This window comes from Bactrocera tryoni, chromosome 4, assembly GCF_016617805.1.
Source record: "Bactrocera tryoni isolate S06 chromosome 4, CSIRO_BtryS06_freeze2, whole genome shotgun sequence".
Classification (NCBI taxonomy): domain Eukaryota; kingdom Metazoa; phylum Arthropoda; class Insecta; order Diptera; family Tephritidae; genus Bactrocera; species Bactrocera tryoni.
The window spans coordinates 77,305,523-77,325,926 of NC_052502.1; the positions used below are offsets into that span (position 1 = coordinate 77,305,523).

At 38.3% G+C, this 20,404-nt stretch overlaps 2 protein-coding genes across 5 annotated transcripts in view; both read right to left on the bottom strand.

Moving 5' to 3' along the window:
• LOC120775361 (ceramide synthase) overlaps positions 1-12,795 on the bottom strand; it is a 38,582-nt gene extending 25,787 nt beyond the window's left edge. Inside the window, exons 1-2 of one of the 4 annotated variants that reach the window (XM_040105520.1) lie at positions 12,621-12,795; positions 9,410-9,825 (exon numbers count right to left, since the gene is read on the bottom strand). In XM_040105520.1, the coding sequence (XP_039961454.1) occupies positions 9,410-9,699 (290 nt within the window). In that variant the 5' untranslated portion in view covers positions 9,700-9,825; positions 12,621-12,795. Of the gene's footprint in view, positions 1-9,409; positions 9,826-12,109; positions 12,287-12,465; positions 12,583-12,620 lie in introns of those variants that run through there. The other 3 variants (XM_040105521.1, XM_040105522.1, XM_040105523.1) reach the window with 3 other exon arrangements.
• Positions 12,796-13,290: 495 nt separating this feature from the next.
• On the bottom strand, positions 13,291-20,083 carry LOC120775359 (alkaline phosphatase). The gene is made up of 5 exons (XM_040105518.1): positions 19,461-20,083; positions 15,071-15,576; positions 14,194-15,014; positions 13,812-14,113; positions 13,291-13,739 (listed from the first exon to the last, which is right to left on the bottom strand). The coding sequence occupies exons 2-5, from the start codon at positions 15,554-15,556 to the stop codon at positions 13,606-13,608; spliced, it is 1,743 nt and encodes a 580-aa protein (XP_039961452.1). The 5' UTR covers positions 15,557-15,576; positions 19,461-20,083; the 3' UTR covers positions 13,291-13,605.
• Between the last annotated feature and the right edge of the window lie 321 nt (positions 20,084-20,404).

Here is a 20,404-nt window from a genome sequence, read left to right on the forward strand (position 1 = left end):
TAAGAAAGCACCGCAGGAACCGAGATCGTGAAAGAGACAGAACACAAGCACAAAATATGTATGAAAACTGTGTATGCGATTGCGCTTCGAAAGCTAAGGAGCTCGCCACAGAGATTATGCATGAGATGGTTAAAAGTCACATACAAAAAATTGTAACAGACGAATTGCAGAATAGAACACATTCATATGAAAATCGGAAAGGAGTTTGCACTTGTAACTTTGCTGAAAGACCAACAGTCAGACCTAAACCAGAAGGAATCAAACAACCAGCCGGTGTATGCAGTTGTGATGCAGGCAAAAGTTCAACATGGACACCTAAATGCAGGAGAACAGGACCACAAACATTTGAATGTACTTGTGAACCAGACGATATCCCAACAGCCGGGTCTGAAACAGAGAGAGTCCAACCACAAGCTGGTGTATGTACTTGTGATTATGACGAAAACCCAACAGTCAGGTCCAAAGTTGAAAGAATGCAGCCACAACCTGGTGTATGTACCTGCGACTCTAATGAAAACCCAACAGTCAGGCTTAAAGGTGAGAGAATGAAGCCACAATCTGGTGTATGTTCTTGCGATTTAGACGAAGTTGCAGGCAAAAGCTCAACATGGACACCTAAATGCAGGAAAACAGGACCACAAACATTTGAATGTACTTGTGAACCGGACGAAATCCCAACAGTCAGGCCAAAAACAGGGAGAGTTCATCCACAAGCCGGTGTATGTAGTTGCGATTCTGACGAAGCCCGAACAGTCAGGCATAAAAGTGGGAGGTCTAAAGCACAGATGTTTGAATGCACTTGCGAAACAGACGACAGTTCAGCATCAGCACCTAAAAGCGAGAGGGTTGCTCCACGAACTAGTGTATGCACTTGCGAATCAGACGAAATCCCAATATCGGTACCTAAAAGTGAGAGAACGAAGCTAAGAAATTTTGAATGCATTTGCGATCCAATCGAAAGCAGAACAGTGACACAAACATTCACAAGAACCATAGAACTGCAAAGTGGAGGCCCCACCAATAACGAAATATCTAGCCCGAAGCGTTACAGCAACGGCAGCCCAGAGCCGACAAAAAATAAAAGAAAATCGACTAAAAAACAAAGCAGAAATAGCAAGAGCAGTAAATCAGCTGAAGATAACGAAAACGAATATATTACATTAATGCAAAATAGTATGGCAACGGAACGTAAAGGTGATAAGAGCTGGAAGGATGCAGTAAGTAAAAGCGAGCAAGGGAGCAGAAGAAATTCGGTGGAAGCGCAACAGGGGAATTACAGCGATAAAAATACTGCAGATCCACAAATTAACAACAGCACCAGCTCTGAAGAGCGTTTAAGTATACGCATACGCAAGGACAAAACAAACCAGAAGGAAACCACTAAAAAAAATGAGGAGGAGTATGTGCCCGCCAGCTACTATGAAGATAGGATAGAGGCACGGAGAAAAATTACGGTTAAGTCATATCAAGCAGGACCACCCAAGCTGGCAAGGGATGAGCTCAAAAGGTGTAGGGATGATTGCGCTTGTAAAGAGAGAGCCACACAACCTAAAGCTTTTAAAACAACTAAAGAAACTTGCAGAGCTGATGGATGCTGTAAGCAAGCAATTGAACCCGCCTTTAACGACATAGAGGAGTATGCTCTAAGTAACGCCAGAAATATGGCGCGAACAATGGTGCCTAAATCTAATAATAGCTATGAAGCTAACTCCCTCAAGGCCGCCAGTGGCCACGGATCAATAAAAAAGATGAACGCAAACACAAAAGCAAGTAAGAAAGAACATGCGAGTGGTACTGTAACAGGCTATCCGCAGTCTAATAAAAATGCCGAACGCAATACGCAAGCCAATTTTCTTAGAGAAGCACAAGGATCTGATTCTGATATGCTATTGGAACAAAGAGCGGCAATTTGCGCCGAACTGACCATGAACGAGCTGCTGCCACAGCACTCGCTGCGAACACTGCTGACCAAACTCTCCAGCCCGGATGGCAAACTCTACGCCGCAGATGAATTCATTGCGCAGCCCGAAGAAATCTTGCGTTTAGCTAAAATTAATCAAAGTAAAATGTTAACGATGCCAAGCAGCGGTAAGTGTAAACTCGGTCCTACCACAGTAATGGCACAATCTTTGCATATGACGGGTAAACAATCGAAGTCTGAAATAGAACCTGCAGTGAAACCGTCACAACTAGTTAGTGGAAACGGACAATTGAAGTCGCCAAATAGCACACCATCTTTGTCCGAGAGTTGTGGTCTCAGTGCGGTTGAAAGCGCGCTTCAACAACAACAACACAACAAACCGCATGTAACAAATCGACTACACGAATTAAACAATAAATTTGCTAGGAAATCCCGTATACCTTTACCCGTGAACAGTAGCACTTACCGAGCTGAGAAACAGAAGAAATCAATATCGAAGAGCTCGAGCGCGGAGAAGCGCGCAAATCAACGGCCGCTTATAGAGCAAAAAAGCGATTCGAATCATCAGATCACACGACTCTGGCCTGAGCAAGCCGCCATAGCAGCACAACGCTTAAAACAGGAGAAGACAGCCAACGACTCTAACGAACTGGGAGCCAAACAACTTAAAAAGTCGCAATCCAACATAGAGCTAAGTTGCGTTTTGAATTACAGTCCGACACGTCCGCGTTTGGAAAGCGGCAGACAAGAGGAATTACCGAAACTTTCAAGTCAAGCGTCGCAGATGTCGGCGGTATCACAGCGGAAGGCGGAAAATACTAAGGAAAGTTTCGGCAGCTCAAACCCCGAGAATACGCAGTTAAAAATGTTGAATATCCTTTCAGCGGCAAATCAAAGTGCTACAAGTTCGAGCGGACTTTCCAGTGAGTCCTGCAAAACGGACGGCTTGCAGACACAAAACGAGCAGCGCTGCGCACGTTGTAGAGCTTTTTACAAGAAAACAGGCGCACATCGAAATATCAAAGAACTACAAGCGGACGCAAACGGGCGACTAAATTATGAGCCACAACCACGTTTGAGTCCGGCGTTTATACCGGCGACGATCCACGCCACACCTAAGCACTGTCGCGCAGAACGTTTCAGCATAACGGATGATGAGCAGACCGATTCGGACATAGAATGTATTACAGTGGAATATGGTGGCAGCGAGGGTGACAGCTACACGCAATACCAGGACGAGTTGCTACGAAAGCAGCAATTATGGCGCAAGGGCACGGTTAGGCAGGCGCTTGAAGTTGAGGAGAAAGCTGAGCGCGCTAAAAATCTGCAGCGTACCACGCTAACCGGCGAATGTTTAGAACGCGCCATACACTATCCGACGCGCGTGTGGAACGAGGAGCGCAAGCAGCTGAATTTACAGCGTAATGGCGCTGGCATTTTTTGGCCGCTATAACCAGTATTATTTCAGTTTTTACTTAAGAAAAATCTTGCCGGGGGTTAGTAATGCTTAGAATTTGCCATTTTCTACATACATATGCTGGAGGGTTGTTATTGTTATGTGCGAAATGTGCAACAAGACAGATTTCAACGGTAAGCTTTTACAGATCCACATAACAGTAAGAACTACAAGCTTATGAAACAGTTCACATATTTGTAATTATGCGTTTGAAAATATACAATAAAAATTGATAGTCGTATGAGCTTTTCTCTCCCATCCAACTGACTCACAACACAGTATGAGGGACCAGTCTCAGCCAAGCGAAACGCCCAAGAAATGCTTCAGAGATCATATGACTAACCCAGAAATCTACTCTAACTCCATCGATGCATGTGAAATCCTCGAAGTGACATCTATTGTCGACTAAAAATATTCATCCACAATGTCGGAAACAATCTATTACAACTAGATCACTAGACAAAGAAAATCAGCTTAGATAAGCAAACGATCGGCGTCCCTAACGAAGATCAGCGGTCTCTCACGTATTCCAATAAAACCACGCAGATGTTGCAAGACCTAACGAAACGTGCCCCAGTTTTTCTAAAAATGGCGTTCAGTAACTCCCTGTGTAAACTTCTATAACGACAAACGATCTCTGGCTGCACTTACAATTTTTTTTTAGAGCCGACATTTGATGCTCTTCTTCACTTTAACAAGAAGTTTTCCATAAAATATATTCGTCGAAATTTACCATAAAAAACTTTGTAAAAGCATTAAAAACCGCGCAATTTCAATTGTAAGTTTTTGCTAAAACTGCGCCACAAACAGAGCTGAGGTATCTGCGCGTCATGAAAAGTTACCAAAGCTCTAACTGTCGTATAGAATTTTCGTTAATTTCTTCCATTTGTTTTTTGGCTACAGAAAAGAAGCATTGAAAGTCACATTGTGGGCCTTAACTTTCTGAAGATGGAGTATTTGCCAATTTTCAGCGGCGGTTTACCCAAGCGAGCTAATAGCAGGAAACTGACCGCCAATTCTACGGTACAGAATAGGGGAATGTGTTGGCGCAATAAAAATAAGCTGCAAAGGACCTTGTCCGTCGTCGAAATGGAGTATTACCGTAACGCCAATAGCGCTATCTATTTGCCGCGCAATTTAAGCTCCGTGGATATGTTCAAACAAGAACCCAGCACGAAGATCTTACCGGATTTCATGTTACCGAATTCAAGTCCAACGAAGAAAAAACCCCAACGCCGCCGAAAGCGAAGATTTTTCGTCTAAGAAATATCTATTTGAAAGGCAGGGGAAAGTCGTCCGCATAGAAAGCGGTCAATTTGGAAATAAAATTTGTAAAATATCTTTGTACACTTTTTGAAAATAGCACAAAATTTGCATGACCGGCTGGCACAACCGCTTTCGAAAACATGCGCAGTTGAGACAACTGTGTTCTAGCCAAAAAATAAATAAATTGAAGAAATTTGAAATTAATTCCTTTTATTTTCGATTGATATGCAGGGCTCCGCAGTCAAAGGTAAGACAGAGTATTCAAAAAAACTTCTCGGGGTCATCTACAGTTGGTAGCGTAGAGAGCTAGATTCGCTTAGGTAATGCCCTTTCATCGATCACAGAACTCCTCCGCCCATATGAGAGAGAAAGGAGGATCACATGAAACTCTTACAAAAAAGGTTGAAGTCTCTCAGAGCTACATATGTATGTATATCGTTGCTCCTATTCAATATAGAACTATGTAACAACGGGCCTACTATTGTCGTTGAGTATAAGTTTTACAGCCACCGGGTTGATCAGGGATCATAAAGAATATTTTTCAACGGACCTACAATAGTGGCCGAGAGTAGGTTTGAAAACCACAGGGTTGAGCAATGATTCGAGAGGAATCACATCGAAGATATACTATTGGTTATAAATGAAAAGAACACACGAGCTCTTTTTAAGAGGATCTCCTATAATCATATATGTATTTCAGAATCTGAATTCCTTTCTGTCCTTGGGGAATCTTTTGTACTTTGTTACTGTACGAAATAAAATTGTGTAGTGCAGGTCTTGTAAAAGAATTTTAAGAACATCTGTAATTTTTCTTTCGACTCAGTCGCTTTCGTCGCTCAAAAGCTGTTTTCTTCTATTTTCCGGCAGACAATTTACAAAATTAGACAACAATAAAAAATATAAATAAAAAAATGCCAAAATTTCCAATTTACGAGCCCATACTATTTGATAAAGGTGAAATTTGTCCGCACAATAAAATCGCAAAGACCATTCAGCGAGTATATCACCGCGACCCGCCCATTAGACTCAAAGATGTGTGTCAAATGCGTAAACTCGGCGACCAAAGGTTTCATCATGAAAGTGAGTGCAACAACAGCAATTATTTGTGGCATGTGACGCTCAACACCGGCAATAATCCCTATGTTAGCGCCAAACCGAAGCATGAGACGAATATCAATAGGGCTGGCGCCTGGAACTTTCATAATGTGGTATTCGAGAAGATGCGCAATGGATTCCGTCGTTGTCGCGCTCAAACGTCGGTGCAAAAGCCATATGATACCAGAGCTGTGGAATGGATAATGAAACCACGTGAACTGTCGTTCAACTCTTCACAGGAGGGTTATATGTGGACGCACCCTGGTAGGAAAAAACGTCCACGCTCCTCACAGTCCACACCGCCAGTGTCAACTAATTGTAAAAAGCGTAGCCTGTATATTGGGTCAAGGGGACGCCGAGACAAGTACTCGCTTTCCGCACATTTCGAAGAAGCGCTCGCCAAGAGCAAAAAGAATTTGGAGAACGAGAAACGACGCACCGTTAGCGAGCGCGTGGAAGGTGGCGCAGAACAACTCAATACGCAAGTATTGCGCAAATCAGTAATCGTTAAGAAGAAGCTTGCCGATACTTTGAAGAAAGGAGTAAATATGCAACAGTCAGTTCTGGAGATGAAGGTAGCGCTGAAGAAGAGGAAGCAAACTTTAAAAGCCACAAATTTCACAGGCAATGCGCAGATAGCTGGCAGAGCTCTACAGCATCAATCACTAAAAGAAGTGTCACTGGTACCAATTTCACCATCGGTGCGTAAAACGCCAAAGTTGGAGCTTTCAACAGCCACTTCCCAGGCCGACCGCTTACGAAAGACTAATTTCCGAGATTTCACGCAAAAACTAAGTGACATATCCATTTGGTGCCCGCGCAGGAGCAGCTTCAAATGTTTCCAAAGTTTAAAACAAAGTTCAGAGTTTGGTAAAGCGGTTTGCGCAGAAAAAGGAGACACGAGCATAGCTATACTGCGACGCCTCACGCAAGCCTTTAAGACCACAACAAAAACTAAGCCCATTAGCAAAATAGCTGAGCGGCTTAGTATGCTGAGTCTGCCTAAGGCGCTGCATAAAGAGTCCAAAAGAAGTGTTGAGCGAATAAGCAAAGTGACGCGTGTTGGTGGTAAGAAGAAATCATTTCGTCACTACCGAACTTTTCGTCGTCGTATCAAGCACAGCAGGCATATAAAGGATAAGGCAACAAAGCCGCAGCAGCGCGAGGACAAAGCAGTGCAGTGTATAAATACCAAGACCAGTAGCAGTACGCTGGGTTCGAGTAGCGGCTCGAGTGTATTGCTGTCCGAGTCCAACAAAGGATTAAGCACATGGCTGGGAGGTCACGAATCGAAATTGATGCATGCAAACGAGAGCAGATTAGTACCAAAATCGGATATGATCACGCCAAAAGAAACCGATAAATCGGATTCAAATAATCCATGCAGTGACTACACCATATCCTTTCACACGCCCATCACGCTGCGTCAGCTAATACAGCGAAACAATCGGGTAAAACGTTCGAAAGACTCACAGAAATCGAAACATGTCGAGCCAAATGCCTGTCGGTTGTCAGACCTTAAGCCATTAGCGAGAAGTTCAATGGGAACGTGGCAGCTTAAATAGGATTGAATAGGCCGTCGCTTGAAGGACCAAATTGCATATCTGCATACATACAAGTATGTGACCTGTATATAGAATTATGTATATCTTACTTCAAGTTTCTTTATAAAATTTTTTGTAAACAATATTGAAGTTCATAATATAAGAGTTGTACTGGTTGTGAGGTTTTTTTGTGAAATCTGGAGCGGACATTGTGACCGCTGCCTACAATCGGTGTATTTAACGACAAGTTGCTCGTTTCTAGAGAGGCTTCAGGTATCTTTACTAATTTGGAGCTCAGAAGAGATAAACTCTATTTATTTGATACCCGCAAGGCAGGAACTTTTCGGGGATCGCTTGTCGATAGAGTAAACGGATGACAGCAATAACATTTTGATTATTTATGAAAGTGACATCTCGAATAAAGTTGTAAACTGACGTACTTCTCATCTTTTCCGTTCATTGCGGTTATATGCGGTCTAATTTATTCGTCATTTAGTAAACTTTACAAATATATTTCACCTAAAGACTTAAATTCAAATTAAGCACCTGGTATTTGTCAAACACTCTGTAGCGTTTAATTTTCGTGCCCTTTTTCGCAAATATGCAAATCGATTCAGAGAGCACTTGTCACTCGTTTTAAGTAGCAAAAAATGGTAAATGCCATATCCTAAGCCTTTGAACTTTGAAGCAAATGCAACGCAAGCAAAAACACATTATTAAAAGTGTAAAAATAGATAAAATTGCAAATAAGTAATCGCACAAAAATCTAAAAATATGGCTAAGTGACTAAATTTAAGAATATAAATGCTAATTATAGCTTCGCGATGCGTGGAATTTGGCCAAAAACTGACAACTCGGCAGAATTATACCGCTAAAACTACAACAACTAGTAATGCATAGTACATAATATATTAATATGAAAAACATTGTTCGCCGCTTTCGGACCACTATAGCATATAGCTGCCACATAAACTGAACGGTCGGAATCAAGCGCTTGTATGGAAACATTTCTATTTGTGAGGAGAATTCTGCTCGGTGCGGCCGAAGTTAACTTTTTAGTTTTGTTTTTAACTTTAAAGCCTTTCACTTTCATTATAGATAGCTTTAACGAATAATAATAAATTAAATTTAATGTGCTTGGCTTAAAAAGTATCAACAGCGCCTGTTGCCCTCTTTAATTCGAAAACTGTTCACTTGCTCCGAAAATTATATATTATTGATCACTACAGAGACACTTTTCACTACACAATTCCCAACAAAATGCAAACATGCTATACAATTATTTTTTATATTTTTTTGTGGCGATAATAGCGTGCTTGCCAGGTAAACAAACACTCAATTAACAGACTAACAACCGCAACAGCTGACAAAGAACAAAACGTATGTGTGTGTAAGTGGGTATGTATCTTATCTTTATATTTTTAATGAGCATTTGGTTATGACAGGATTGATATAAATATTTAACATTTTCGATAGCACGCAATTAAACGCATTGAACAATTGACAATTTTATTTCGACATACATACTTACACATACATACATATGTACATATGTACTATATATGCAGGTAAGTATGTATGTATTCGTTTGAATCAAGCTGTTAAGCTTTGATGTCACAAAATTGGGTGCAAGCTTATTGCGGTTAAAATAAATAAATATTAAAATACAGTGTTGGCTAAAATAATGGAAACCGCGAACTGATTTGACTCATGAAATTTCAATGAACATGTATAATTGAAAAAATAATTTACACTAAAACCTTTGCGAAACTGCAAAATACAATATTGGCTAAAATAATGGTAAAACAAGAACTGCATGAGTCAAATAGCGACATCAAAATTAACAGAGATAAAAAATATACAAAATTTAAAACAAAATAATTCATTATATATACATATGTATATATGTATATTTTCTTAATAAAATTTATACGAAATGAGAACTAAACTTTTTGAACCTAGAATAATTCTAAAAATAGCAAAATTTTGGCGTTTAGTCTACATAGTAAATATGTATGTATGTACATACTCATGTCTTTTACTGAAGCAGCACCTAAACACGAGCATACCAAGCGCTAAATAAATATCCACGTGATTCATAACTAATTACAACACACGTGTACTCACTTATTAGTAATCTCCAGCACATCCGACATCATAAGGCGATATTTTTTGCGAAACTGCAAACCGCGTTTCGTCTTCAACAGGTACTTATTGCAGAAATCTGTCAGCGACACAAAGTATATGAAACCCAGCGAGGTGAGGAAGAGGCCACGCTGCAGCGAAATGCGATCTGTAATATTGGGTATCTGCAGCAGGCTGCCGCAGGCCAAACTCATCGAGCCAATGGAACAGGCCAAGGACATGTAGCAGCCGCTGCCACGCAGGCGCTGTTGTAGGACGTTGCTAGCGCCCATAATTTGTGCTGGCTTAGTAATTGTGCTCGTTGCGGCGACTTGTGTGTGCGTCGCCAGAAAACAGTTTATTTATTTGTGTTATTGTTGTTGTGTATTTTTAGTAGTGTGCGCGTCCTTTGTACGTAGCTGTAATGATATATAAGAAATTTGTAATATAAGATAGCTAAAGAATAATGATAACGGTGCATTTTATAATAAGAAATGATATCAAATGATAAGATTAGAAAATGTGCCTCATGCAATAAAAAATTTTACAGTCATTTGTTGATATTTGGAAAATATATGCATTCTATATATTTTTTATATCCTATACAGAGTATAAGCTTGCCACGAAGTTTGTAACAACTAGAATGAAATGACGGTGAACTAGTGCCTCGCTCTTTATTTGTGAAGGGTATCAAGTAGTTAACGTGCTTTCTTGTTTATCACTCTTATCTGCAAATCACGTTTTTTTAAACACTACTTTAAGAATAAGGCAAGAATAGGCAAGGCCATAAAGTATAATATAAGTATGTACATCATAAACTTGGCATGGCGATTATCGGATTTCGCTTTGCCGTTCTCTCATTGAATTTCGGAGCAATTTGAGCTATAGTCTACTCTAACACAGCTACAGCATCTTTGAGCGAGCGGAAAATGACACTCAAAATAAAAGTAAACACACAATGTGATAAGGCAACTGATAATGGTTACGCAAAGTGTAGACAATGGCGAGTAAATTGTTTTAAAGTGCATGTTTTTTTCTTTTTTAAAGACACAATAATAGAATGTTATTAACACTGGGTTAAAGGTGAAAAGTAGAGAGCGAAAATCAATGTATATTTACATACATACATACATATATGCAAATATGTGTATAGTAATATCGACGTGGAATTGGAGCAAAATATGACATCATATTAACATTTCCATGGCTTTCAGAGTTATACATACTTATGTACATACATACATAGAAATTTAATTAGTTGTATAATAATTTTCAAATAAATAATGTGCTTCTTCATATATTAAAAACATTATAATATTAGCACATATTATACATTTTATATACTACCGCCCTTGACTCAGTTACGCCATATCATCATCCCTTCCGACATACACTCTTTGAACCATAAAACCCCACACTTAGGCGCCACGCGCACACAACAAGCGCCCACATGCACTTGTATTTGGCAAAAGATATCTTCAAAATGACGAAAGCAAATGAAATGTGCAGCTAAATGACGCCGTAGAGGCGATTTCGCAGACATGTTGACACCAAGCGCCACCGCACAGCCACACGTACTTAGTATATTATTACTAAAAGTGTGTAATATAAGGAAAATTAGAGGCAACTCAGACAGACATACGCAATATAAGGTGCATTCGACGATAATGACGGAATATTTAATATGGGAATGTGGAAAAGACTACCATATAAAAAAATAACAAAAAAAAAATAAAACATAGAACACTAAGAGAATTTCATATATAATTTAAAAGTTTTTACTGTTTCGATTTTCAAGCAACAAAAATATATTAACAACTGATTCTTGAGTGCCCTTCCTTCACAGTTTCTGAGCATAAATTACGGTGAGCTTACAGAACAGTAGAATTGATCACATCCCATAGTCATGATGAAATGACGATGACTGCTCATTCTAAACCAGTATAACATAGACAGGTATTTTTAGCAAGTGTGTTGTAAATGTACAAACATATGTACGTACATATGTATAGCAGCAACCTATCTAGCGACAATGATGTAAGAATCGCTTTATTGCTTAAATTGATTCCAATCGCTGTTTCAGCTGCAAACTGACAGTGGTTTGTAAACTTGTGTGACACTGCTCCACAAAGTAGCCAGAATCATTTACAATTGACGATTGTAATTATTACCCCCTCCATTGGACATTTTGTTCTTATTCTACGTGGGTTTGCGAAACGGCTTAAATTAATGCGCACACAAGCCAGAACCCACTTTCGCAAACGTGGATGTACATATGTATTTTAATATTTTTAAGCGACAATACACTTGGACTTTGCAAGTTAGGAAGATATGCCAACTATGATAACTACATGTAGTCACATGAAGCGAGCAATAGATTACAGATTTCTACAAAACAGCACCGTGTCTCTACATAAAACAGTTTGAAATAAATGATGGCATTATGCATTAAAACTGCTGCCATGACCAGAAGACACTTCCACACTCGTTTTAAAATTGTTTCCAGACACAAATAACACATAAATCTTAATACGCGTGGGTGTATTAAAACCAAAATTAGTTTCATTTCCTTAGAACATGTTTTCATGACAAGTTATGCAAGAGCACTGTATTGAAATTGGAGCGTCACATGTACCAGGTGGTGTGGCAAGTAGTAAAAATGGGTGCTGCTCATGAGGACAAAATGTGTAATATAAATTGTACCTAATGACACTGGTTAGCGTAGAAAGTCAACGTTGTAATTCAGTCAGCGTAAAATGGCAATCAGATGTCATAAGAATTATAGCTTAGACACAGCCGCCACCAAAGTGTTTGCGGTTTTTCTATGCACTGGTCAAATGGAATTTTGCCATTATAACACCACAATGTATTTCATTTTCGATTATGACTACTTCAGTACAATGCAGTTTACACTAGTACAATTTAATGAGTTATGCCGGCGCCTTACAATTCCTCTGCCCGCTCACTATAAATAACGTCAAGCATTGTATTATACTCCACTGCATCATCGTATACAAATACAATTTTCCAAATGTTCGCAATAGCATATGTACACTTACATATGTATGTATTTCAATTTGTTTTTTGTTGCTCTAATTTCATTCTCAATACTTTACTATATGTAAAGTTATTAAAAAAGAAGTAAGTAGGCTATATTTCCCAATATCAGCTACTCCATACGACACTCTACGGTACAGCAAAAAATTACAATCACCTTTCTCGTAGTTGGCTGTTCGTCTTGCTTCACTAACTTTTGCAGAAGGTGGGAAATTTAGTTATTGCTCAGTTAATATTTATCACAAATCAAAAGAACTTTTTCTTATAAAACTCCAGCATTTAATAAATTAAACAGCTGTACGCGATTTAAAACCCAATTGCACTGATTAAAATAAGTAATCAGCAGGCGAGCAAGTCGCGCCGTTGAGTGTTGCCATCTTTGACAATTATTGCCCCAAATAGTTTATACGCAATAAATATAATAACTTTTAGTTACGAAATTTGAAAGCAGATAATTTGAACAATTTTTCTTTGAAGACAATATTTTCCGTATTTATTTAAGGGCAAATTATGAACTATAAAATGTGAACATAATCTAGTTCACAAACATTTGTTGGCTCACCAAAAAAGTAACATGCAACACTGTTTCCCTATCAGCTGATTGGATTTTCAACAACGACGGTATTACCATAGCCAATTGTTGTTAATTTTATTTGCCAGTGTTCATGGCATATAGATTTTGATTTCGCTTTAAAAAAAAATCAATTTTACAGTTATTTTCGAGATATTCAATGTATTTTTGCAATAATATCTCCAAAATTTGAATTTTAGAAGTTTTTTTAAAGTAACTATAATTCAATAATTATAATTATAATGCTGAAAGGAAATACCATATTTTACATTTTTATTTTACCTTTCTAATATTTTCGTCAGTTTTATTTCTGTTTTAACTTAAAATAACAATAGCATACAATATCACAATTAATAAATAATCGATTAATCTAGTTTACAAATTTTCTTATCTATAACGAACAACTCGCACACTTACACGCAATTAATTTTCTATTTTCGCATTAAAGTTTCAACTGTAGGTTAACGAAATTTTAGAAATAATTAGTGTGTGTAACGTCCTTTATTTGTATGCCGATATAAATTTGTATATGCGTAGCACCATCCAATAATTATGCCAATTTAATTTTATACTATAACGGCATTAGTTCCGCCAACGATTCCGTAATAGTGCTATCACGAAAGCGGCCGATACGAAGTGCATACGAAATCACATGTGCCACATAGCTTTGTTCGTGTACACCGTGGAACAAGTAGGCCATGGCGCCTGAAATGAAATTTAAAAAAAAAACGATATTAAAGTTTGACCAAATTTTCGTAATTCTCGGCTTAGGCGCACCTTTAGCATGTATTGTGACGTCGGAGCCACCATGCAAATTTTCATCGGTATTTATAGCCGCCTGTTGTGTATATTCCCAAGCGGTAGTGTCCTGAGTGGTAGGATCAACGCGATTACCATTAGCATCGGCTTGGAAACCTTTATAACTGGTGCCATAAGTGAGTGTTGTATATGGTGTGCCTTCCGTCTTGGAGGTTGAAGCAACGCCGAGTATGTCAGCTCCCCTTTCTGGATGACCGTTTATAGTTAAGCTGTGCGAATGATCAGCGGTTACGATGATCAAAGTTTCGTCCAACTGGTCACTGCAATTAGAAATTTAAAAGATTTAGAAAATTCTTTAATTTTTTATGCCGTCCTGTTGGAACCGCATGTTTCAACTCACCTCATCTCTTGCACCGCTGCATCGACTGCCTCATTCAGCGCCAGCGCCTCAGAGAGCGCACGTCTAGCTGTACCGCGATGATGTGCTTGATCAATCATGCCACCCTCCACTACTAGCAGAAATCCCTTGTCTTTACTCTTCAACACCTCCAACGCTTTCACAGTCATGTTGCGCAACGATGGCATACCCGCGTCGCTGCGATCGCGCTCGTGGTCATACTTCAAGTGCCCATTTGCGAAAATGCCCAAAACATAGTCCACGGAGTCACCGTTTAATGCATTAAGTTCGCCATTGTTTTGCACAACTGCGTAGCGTTCACCAGCCTGTTGTTTGTAGGTCTTCCAGTCGGTCACTAAATCGCGTCCGTCCTTTGATATGCAGCCCCAAGTGTCGATCGGATCGGCTGGGTTGTCCGTCACGCCGGAAACTAACATTTGACGTCCACCGCCCATAATCACATTTATTTTTCGACCCGTTTCATCCTCCACCATCTGCCTGGCTATGTCCTTGCAACCCTCTTGTTGCGCCTCCGCTGACATCTTAGCCTCACACTCCCAACGGCGATCGGATGTATGCGCGTACAAAGCGGCTGGCGTTGCGTGTGTTACGCGAGTCGTCGTCACAAAACCCGTATTCATGCCATCCAGCTGAGCCCACTTTAGTATTGTCTGCACATGATGCGAAGTATCCAGCGAAGCGCTGCAGTTTTTAAGCAAGACGCTCGAATCAACACCACCCGTTTCATAATTGACCTTAACACCACCAAAAAGCGCCGTGGCAGTAGAAAACGAATCAGGCACCTGCTTGTCGGCGCAATATGTCTGTAAGACGCAAAAAATGTAAAAAAAAGTTATTTGAGGTAATAAAAAGCTCCCACCTTTAGCAAACCCATGTGCGGAAAGCGCTCCCAACTAAGTAAACCCTCCTCTTTGAAACCATAAATACGTGTCGCTGTCACAGTATTCGGACCCATGCCGTCGCCCACGAAGAGTATAACATTCTTCGCGCGGCGCCGATTGATTTCACGACTCAGCGCATTCTTTAGCTCCTCAATGCCCTTCTCATACCACACTTTTTGCTCCGGCGGCAACTGCACATTCCAGAAGGGTATGTCTTCGCCAGCATAGACCTCACTGGCCATTTCATAGTGTACCAAAAAACCGATGCACATGATGGTAAAAAGTACACTAGAAAAGGTAACGGCAACGATGAAAATTTTCGACTTGAACACGTTGGATTTGGGCGGAATGGGCTCCTCGAGCGAGTTCGTGAAAGCATGACTCGAGTCTAAACTATCCATCTGCACCTCAATGCCGTCCTGAGAGTGTGGCAGTTTATTCACATCCATAGTGACGGCAGTCATTCTGCGGGGAATTTTTAAGTCTGTAAAGCGAAAAAGTAAAAAAAGGCGGAAAATAGAATCACAACCTTGCAATATGAAGCACTCTTGTTTTCTGTTCTATCATCTAAAGCGCTATTACAGAAAGTTCCCGACTTGTAGAAGACTAACGCTATCTAAATCAAACGTAACTACATCTTCAAGTATTTCGACATGATGAAGCTATAAATTCCTTATCGGTGTATACCTCTATAAATATGTATTTAATTATTTATCATATATCAACATTCGAGTCGGCTAATCTTTATGACCCACCGAACTGTATGCAAAATGACACGCAAAGATAATTTATTTATAAGAATTTAGTGGGTTTATAAAAACAGGGTAAAAAATTGATAAGCACAGCTCTTCTGTTTTTCAAAAAAAATCGCGTTAGAACTGCGTTCTCTCAACGATAATGCCGGTTTTTGCAAGTCTCTTATCAGATTTTAAAAATTCGAAAGTGCTGTGGTTAACTTTCCCCTTTTACGAAGGGATTGTAATTCTTAAGCTAGTTAAAAAAAACATTTAATAAAAGACCATAGTTTTGGATTCTCGCTTGATCTAACGATACTCCAAAACTCTTCAGATAAACATTGAGCAGAACTATTGAATAAGCAGTCGTTTGATATGCGCAATCGCGATTGATATGCGATGATCTCTAGTAACCTGAGTCTAATATGGACTTGCTTCTTGTTTATCAAAAATACTATTAACAAAAAACATCAATTACAAACAGAATTTTAAAGAGGTCTATGTGTTTTACTAAATAACAGATAACTGTCTAAACAAACATGGCGTCCACTCTTGAGTGCGCTTTCGCTGCATAAGCGCAAATATGTCCCCCGGAAAGCAGTGCTTTCGATTTCAAGTAGCGCCAATTAACAATCTTGCACGCGTCTATAATTGGAGATATGTAAGTATTAAATTATGAAACATATTCTATAAATTAATAACTTTTTGGCCAAACAATAACGGAACTGACGAATACAGTATATAATAAATCACATTTTGCCATATTCATTTAATCTTAAGTTTTCCTTATGTTTGCATGGCTTTTTTATGAGAATTAAAAATTCAAATTAAAGAACACAAACGCAACAATAGTAACAGAAACAGAAATGATAACAGAATTCTATAAATTTTCTGTTTCTTAAAAATATTTACATGTGGAAGCGGTCGTAAAACAGTTACTTATTACTTATTTTATACGTAAAAACAACACCAAATTAAAATTAAATTATTTAATATTTTGTTTCTGTTGCTAATGTGGTGTATATATTTTGTTGTTGCATATCATTATTAAAACGATATTTTTATATCGATTTACGAAGAATACACTTTATAGAATGATTTTCTCGCTAATCATTTACCAACGTTAGTACGAACAGTTGAAAAATTATACAAATCGTTAATTGTTCCCTTTTAAAAACATGGACAATGATAAATTTGTATGTAGAACGTAATAAATAAATAGCTAATAACAAGAAAAACAAGTACTCTTTCTAAGAAGTATTAGTGCTTTTGATGAAATGTGATTTTGCAAATTAGTTACTGATTTATAGCACTAGTTATATGCGCATACATATGTATAAGCATGTAAATACATATGAGCACCAGTCGGCAAGAAGTACTATGAAAGACGAGGCATTCATGATATAAAAAATAAGAAATCTGCTTTAGTTTTATTAGTGTCGAGCAAAATTATATTATAATGGCAGCGTAGATGTTTCTTTTTTAAATATATTTAGATTAGACCTAATCCTCTTATTTATTGCTCTATTAAAAATTGTTAAAAAAAACTAAATGCTTGAACGTCATATTTTAAAATTAAGTGCTTTTTTTAGTTTATGTGCATATTTGTTTATATTTTTTTTTTAAATATTAAAAATTATTATTTTTATGGTTGCGAAATGCAAGCATGTATTTATACATAATCAAGCGTTGAAAATCTTTTTACCGAATACACGACACATCATTGTGCTTAATCCTTTTAATCGTCTTTGCAATTAAAGCAATAATAAAGCTTAGCTTTAAAAATCGAGGGTACAACATTGTACGTACAGCGGAAATATGTTTACCTATAATTGTAGAAATAATAGATTGCGGTTGTTAAACATTTGCCAAAGTGTGAACGCCATATTACTTTGTTATTATAAATTCAATTGAAGTCAAATCATCACCACTTCAATCAACATATTTTATTTAATAAAAACCCAGCTAATTAGCAGCCCTACTTCCCCACAACCCTAATAAATTCGTCACTTAAAAGCCCTACAATAAATTTCATCACAACGCGATAAATAGAAAATTACCGAAAATGTCTGATGGAATCTCATTTGACGCTGCGTCAAAAGCGGCTATATTTTACTCAATAAAGCAATCCATAAGCCCAGTAGATTTGATATGCATACAAACCAGCTGGCCAAGCAAAGGATATGTGAAAAAAGCGCTTGTAAGCAGGCTGCATGTGAGCCAGATGCATGGACGCAATAAGTTGACAGAAGTACAAAAATATTTACAAGTCATCATTAGTAAGCTTGCCGAGCTTTGTTTGTGTAATGGCTAAAAGTTATATGTTTATGTGTGAACTTCGGTATGGTCTATAAAAGCTATTTTAAAGCAAAAACGTTGAAAACGTGTTATAACAATAGTTGCGTATGGAATAATGATGCGTAAAAGAACAAGCATTTGGTTTATAAATAGCCGAACTGGACGCTTCTTTGGACGTATGCGAAAATATAGCATTTGTGTGCAAATATTTATATGCATACATATAGATTTCATTCAACTGGTTTCTAACATGCGTTAAAAATTGTTTGTATGTAACTTTGCTAACATATCTATATTTATAACTTAGAAACGCGTGCAAAGTTTTTTATTTACAATAAAAACAACACGTACCACATGTGCATGTACACAGGTCTGCACCTGCTGGTAAAGAAAATAAATCAATTGCGGGGAATGGGGAGCAAATAAGTTAGAAGTATTTATAGATTCCAAGTAATCAGAGGCAGCGCAACAGCATATCGGAAATTTTGTGGAAAAATATGAGTATATATTTTTAGATCGCTTAGAACTAGGAAGTCAGATGAGTAAAAAAAATAAAAAATAGTTTACGTAACTATAACACCCTTCACAGAGGCAATTTTTATAACATAAAAGGGTATAAAAATATGTGTCTTGGTATGGCAGCTATATGCTATAGTTGTCCGACGTCGGTAATTCCAACAAATGAGCAGCTTCTTTGCGAAAAAAGGAACCGTGACAAATTTCTGAACGATATCGTTAACTACATAATTTTGTACTTACAACTCAAAGTGCGTTTTTTCGCGGAGTGTCACTTATGATGGAAATAATGTATAATTTTTAACTTTTGGGGGAACTCTCCGCAGAATAGTCACTTATTGTTTTGTTATGGTCGAAACTAATGTTCAAGCCAATGTTTCTTTCCTCCTCAACCAGCTATTAATGCGTTTCGCGATAGTTCTCGGTCCGTTTGGAAGACTTAGCGTACGAATTTACATAATTTGGAAGCAATCGTCTCAACCGCTTTTAGAACCCAATAAGGATGACTTAGTGGATAAGGCCTGAGTCAGCTAATGGACTACAGAACATATATTTCATCATTTTGCTTAACGTTCTATAAATAAAATAGGTACTCTCGGTACAGAGTAAGCTATAAAAATTAAGGTTGAAGTAGTGTATAACTTTTTTTTTAGAAGTTATAGAAGAACTATTTTCAAAATAACGCTGGCCCTTCGTTCAGCAAAAGCTTGTTATGTACAAGAGCATTCGAAGAGCGCAAAAAAGATAATTTTTCACGAAAAGCACACACTAATACAGAAAAAAGCAAAATTGCATAAAATAAATAATGAGATGCACTTACGTTTAATGACTTCCGATTTCTCGTTGGTCGAGCGTTTCTTCAAGCAGATTTGTATGCGCTTGTGACGTGCTGCCTCCACCGGTGCTGAATTTTATTGATCTTATGCTGCCGCAGCCACCGCCTGCCACCAGCCCGCTTACGCTTGAGCTCGGAACACGTTTTTCGTTGCTCAGCTAATGCTCGCTGCTTACTTTATTTATTGTTACGCTTAAGTTCTCTCGCTGCTGCTACGCACAACGCGAAATATTTATTTTTTGCACAGATGTTTGTTATTTTCTTTTAGTTTTCACAGATTCTTGTTCGCTCAACACTTTGTTTGCATATTAACAATTAATAAATACATTTTTTCCTTTTCTTTTTCATGCCCACACTACGACACGACTCACGAAGCAAGCAATTTATTCCCGCATGTGTGTTCGTATGTTGAATACATTTCAATTTCCGTGCATTAAATATTCATGTCTTCGGCAAAGCAGCGAAGGCAATGAGCCACTAACAAACTGTCGCAACGCCACGCACCAACTGAGCAGCTCGAATTCGCAACATCTCATATAAACGGTTAACCGATTGTAATTAAAACAAAACACAAGAACATTGACAACACAACTAAAAGCAACAACAACCTTTACAGGTATGCTCGCTCTTCACATTTTTACGCTCACCTTGTATTGTGTGCTCTATACGCTCCATTTCATCGTGTCTCGTGCTTAGCGTCACCGTATTCGTGCGCAAATGAAAGCTTTCTCTCGAACGAATAACGGAGGATACACTTTTTACCAGGCAGCTTGTGTAGAATTGCTGCAATTTGTTGCCTACCCCAAGGCGCTGATTTTACTTTAGTGGTTATAACTTAAAATGTTTTGAGAATTTTACGTTCTAATTTTCCTACGAAGAAATTTTAGAAGACAAGTGATATTTTTCACATAAAATAAGGCAGTTCTCTC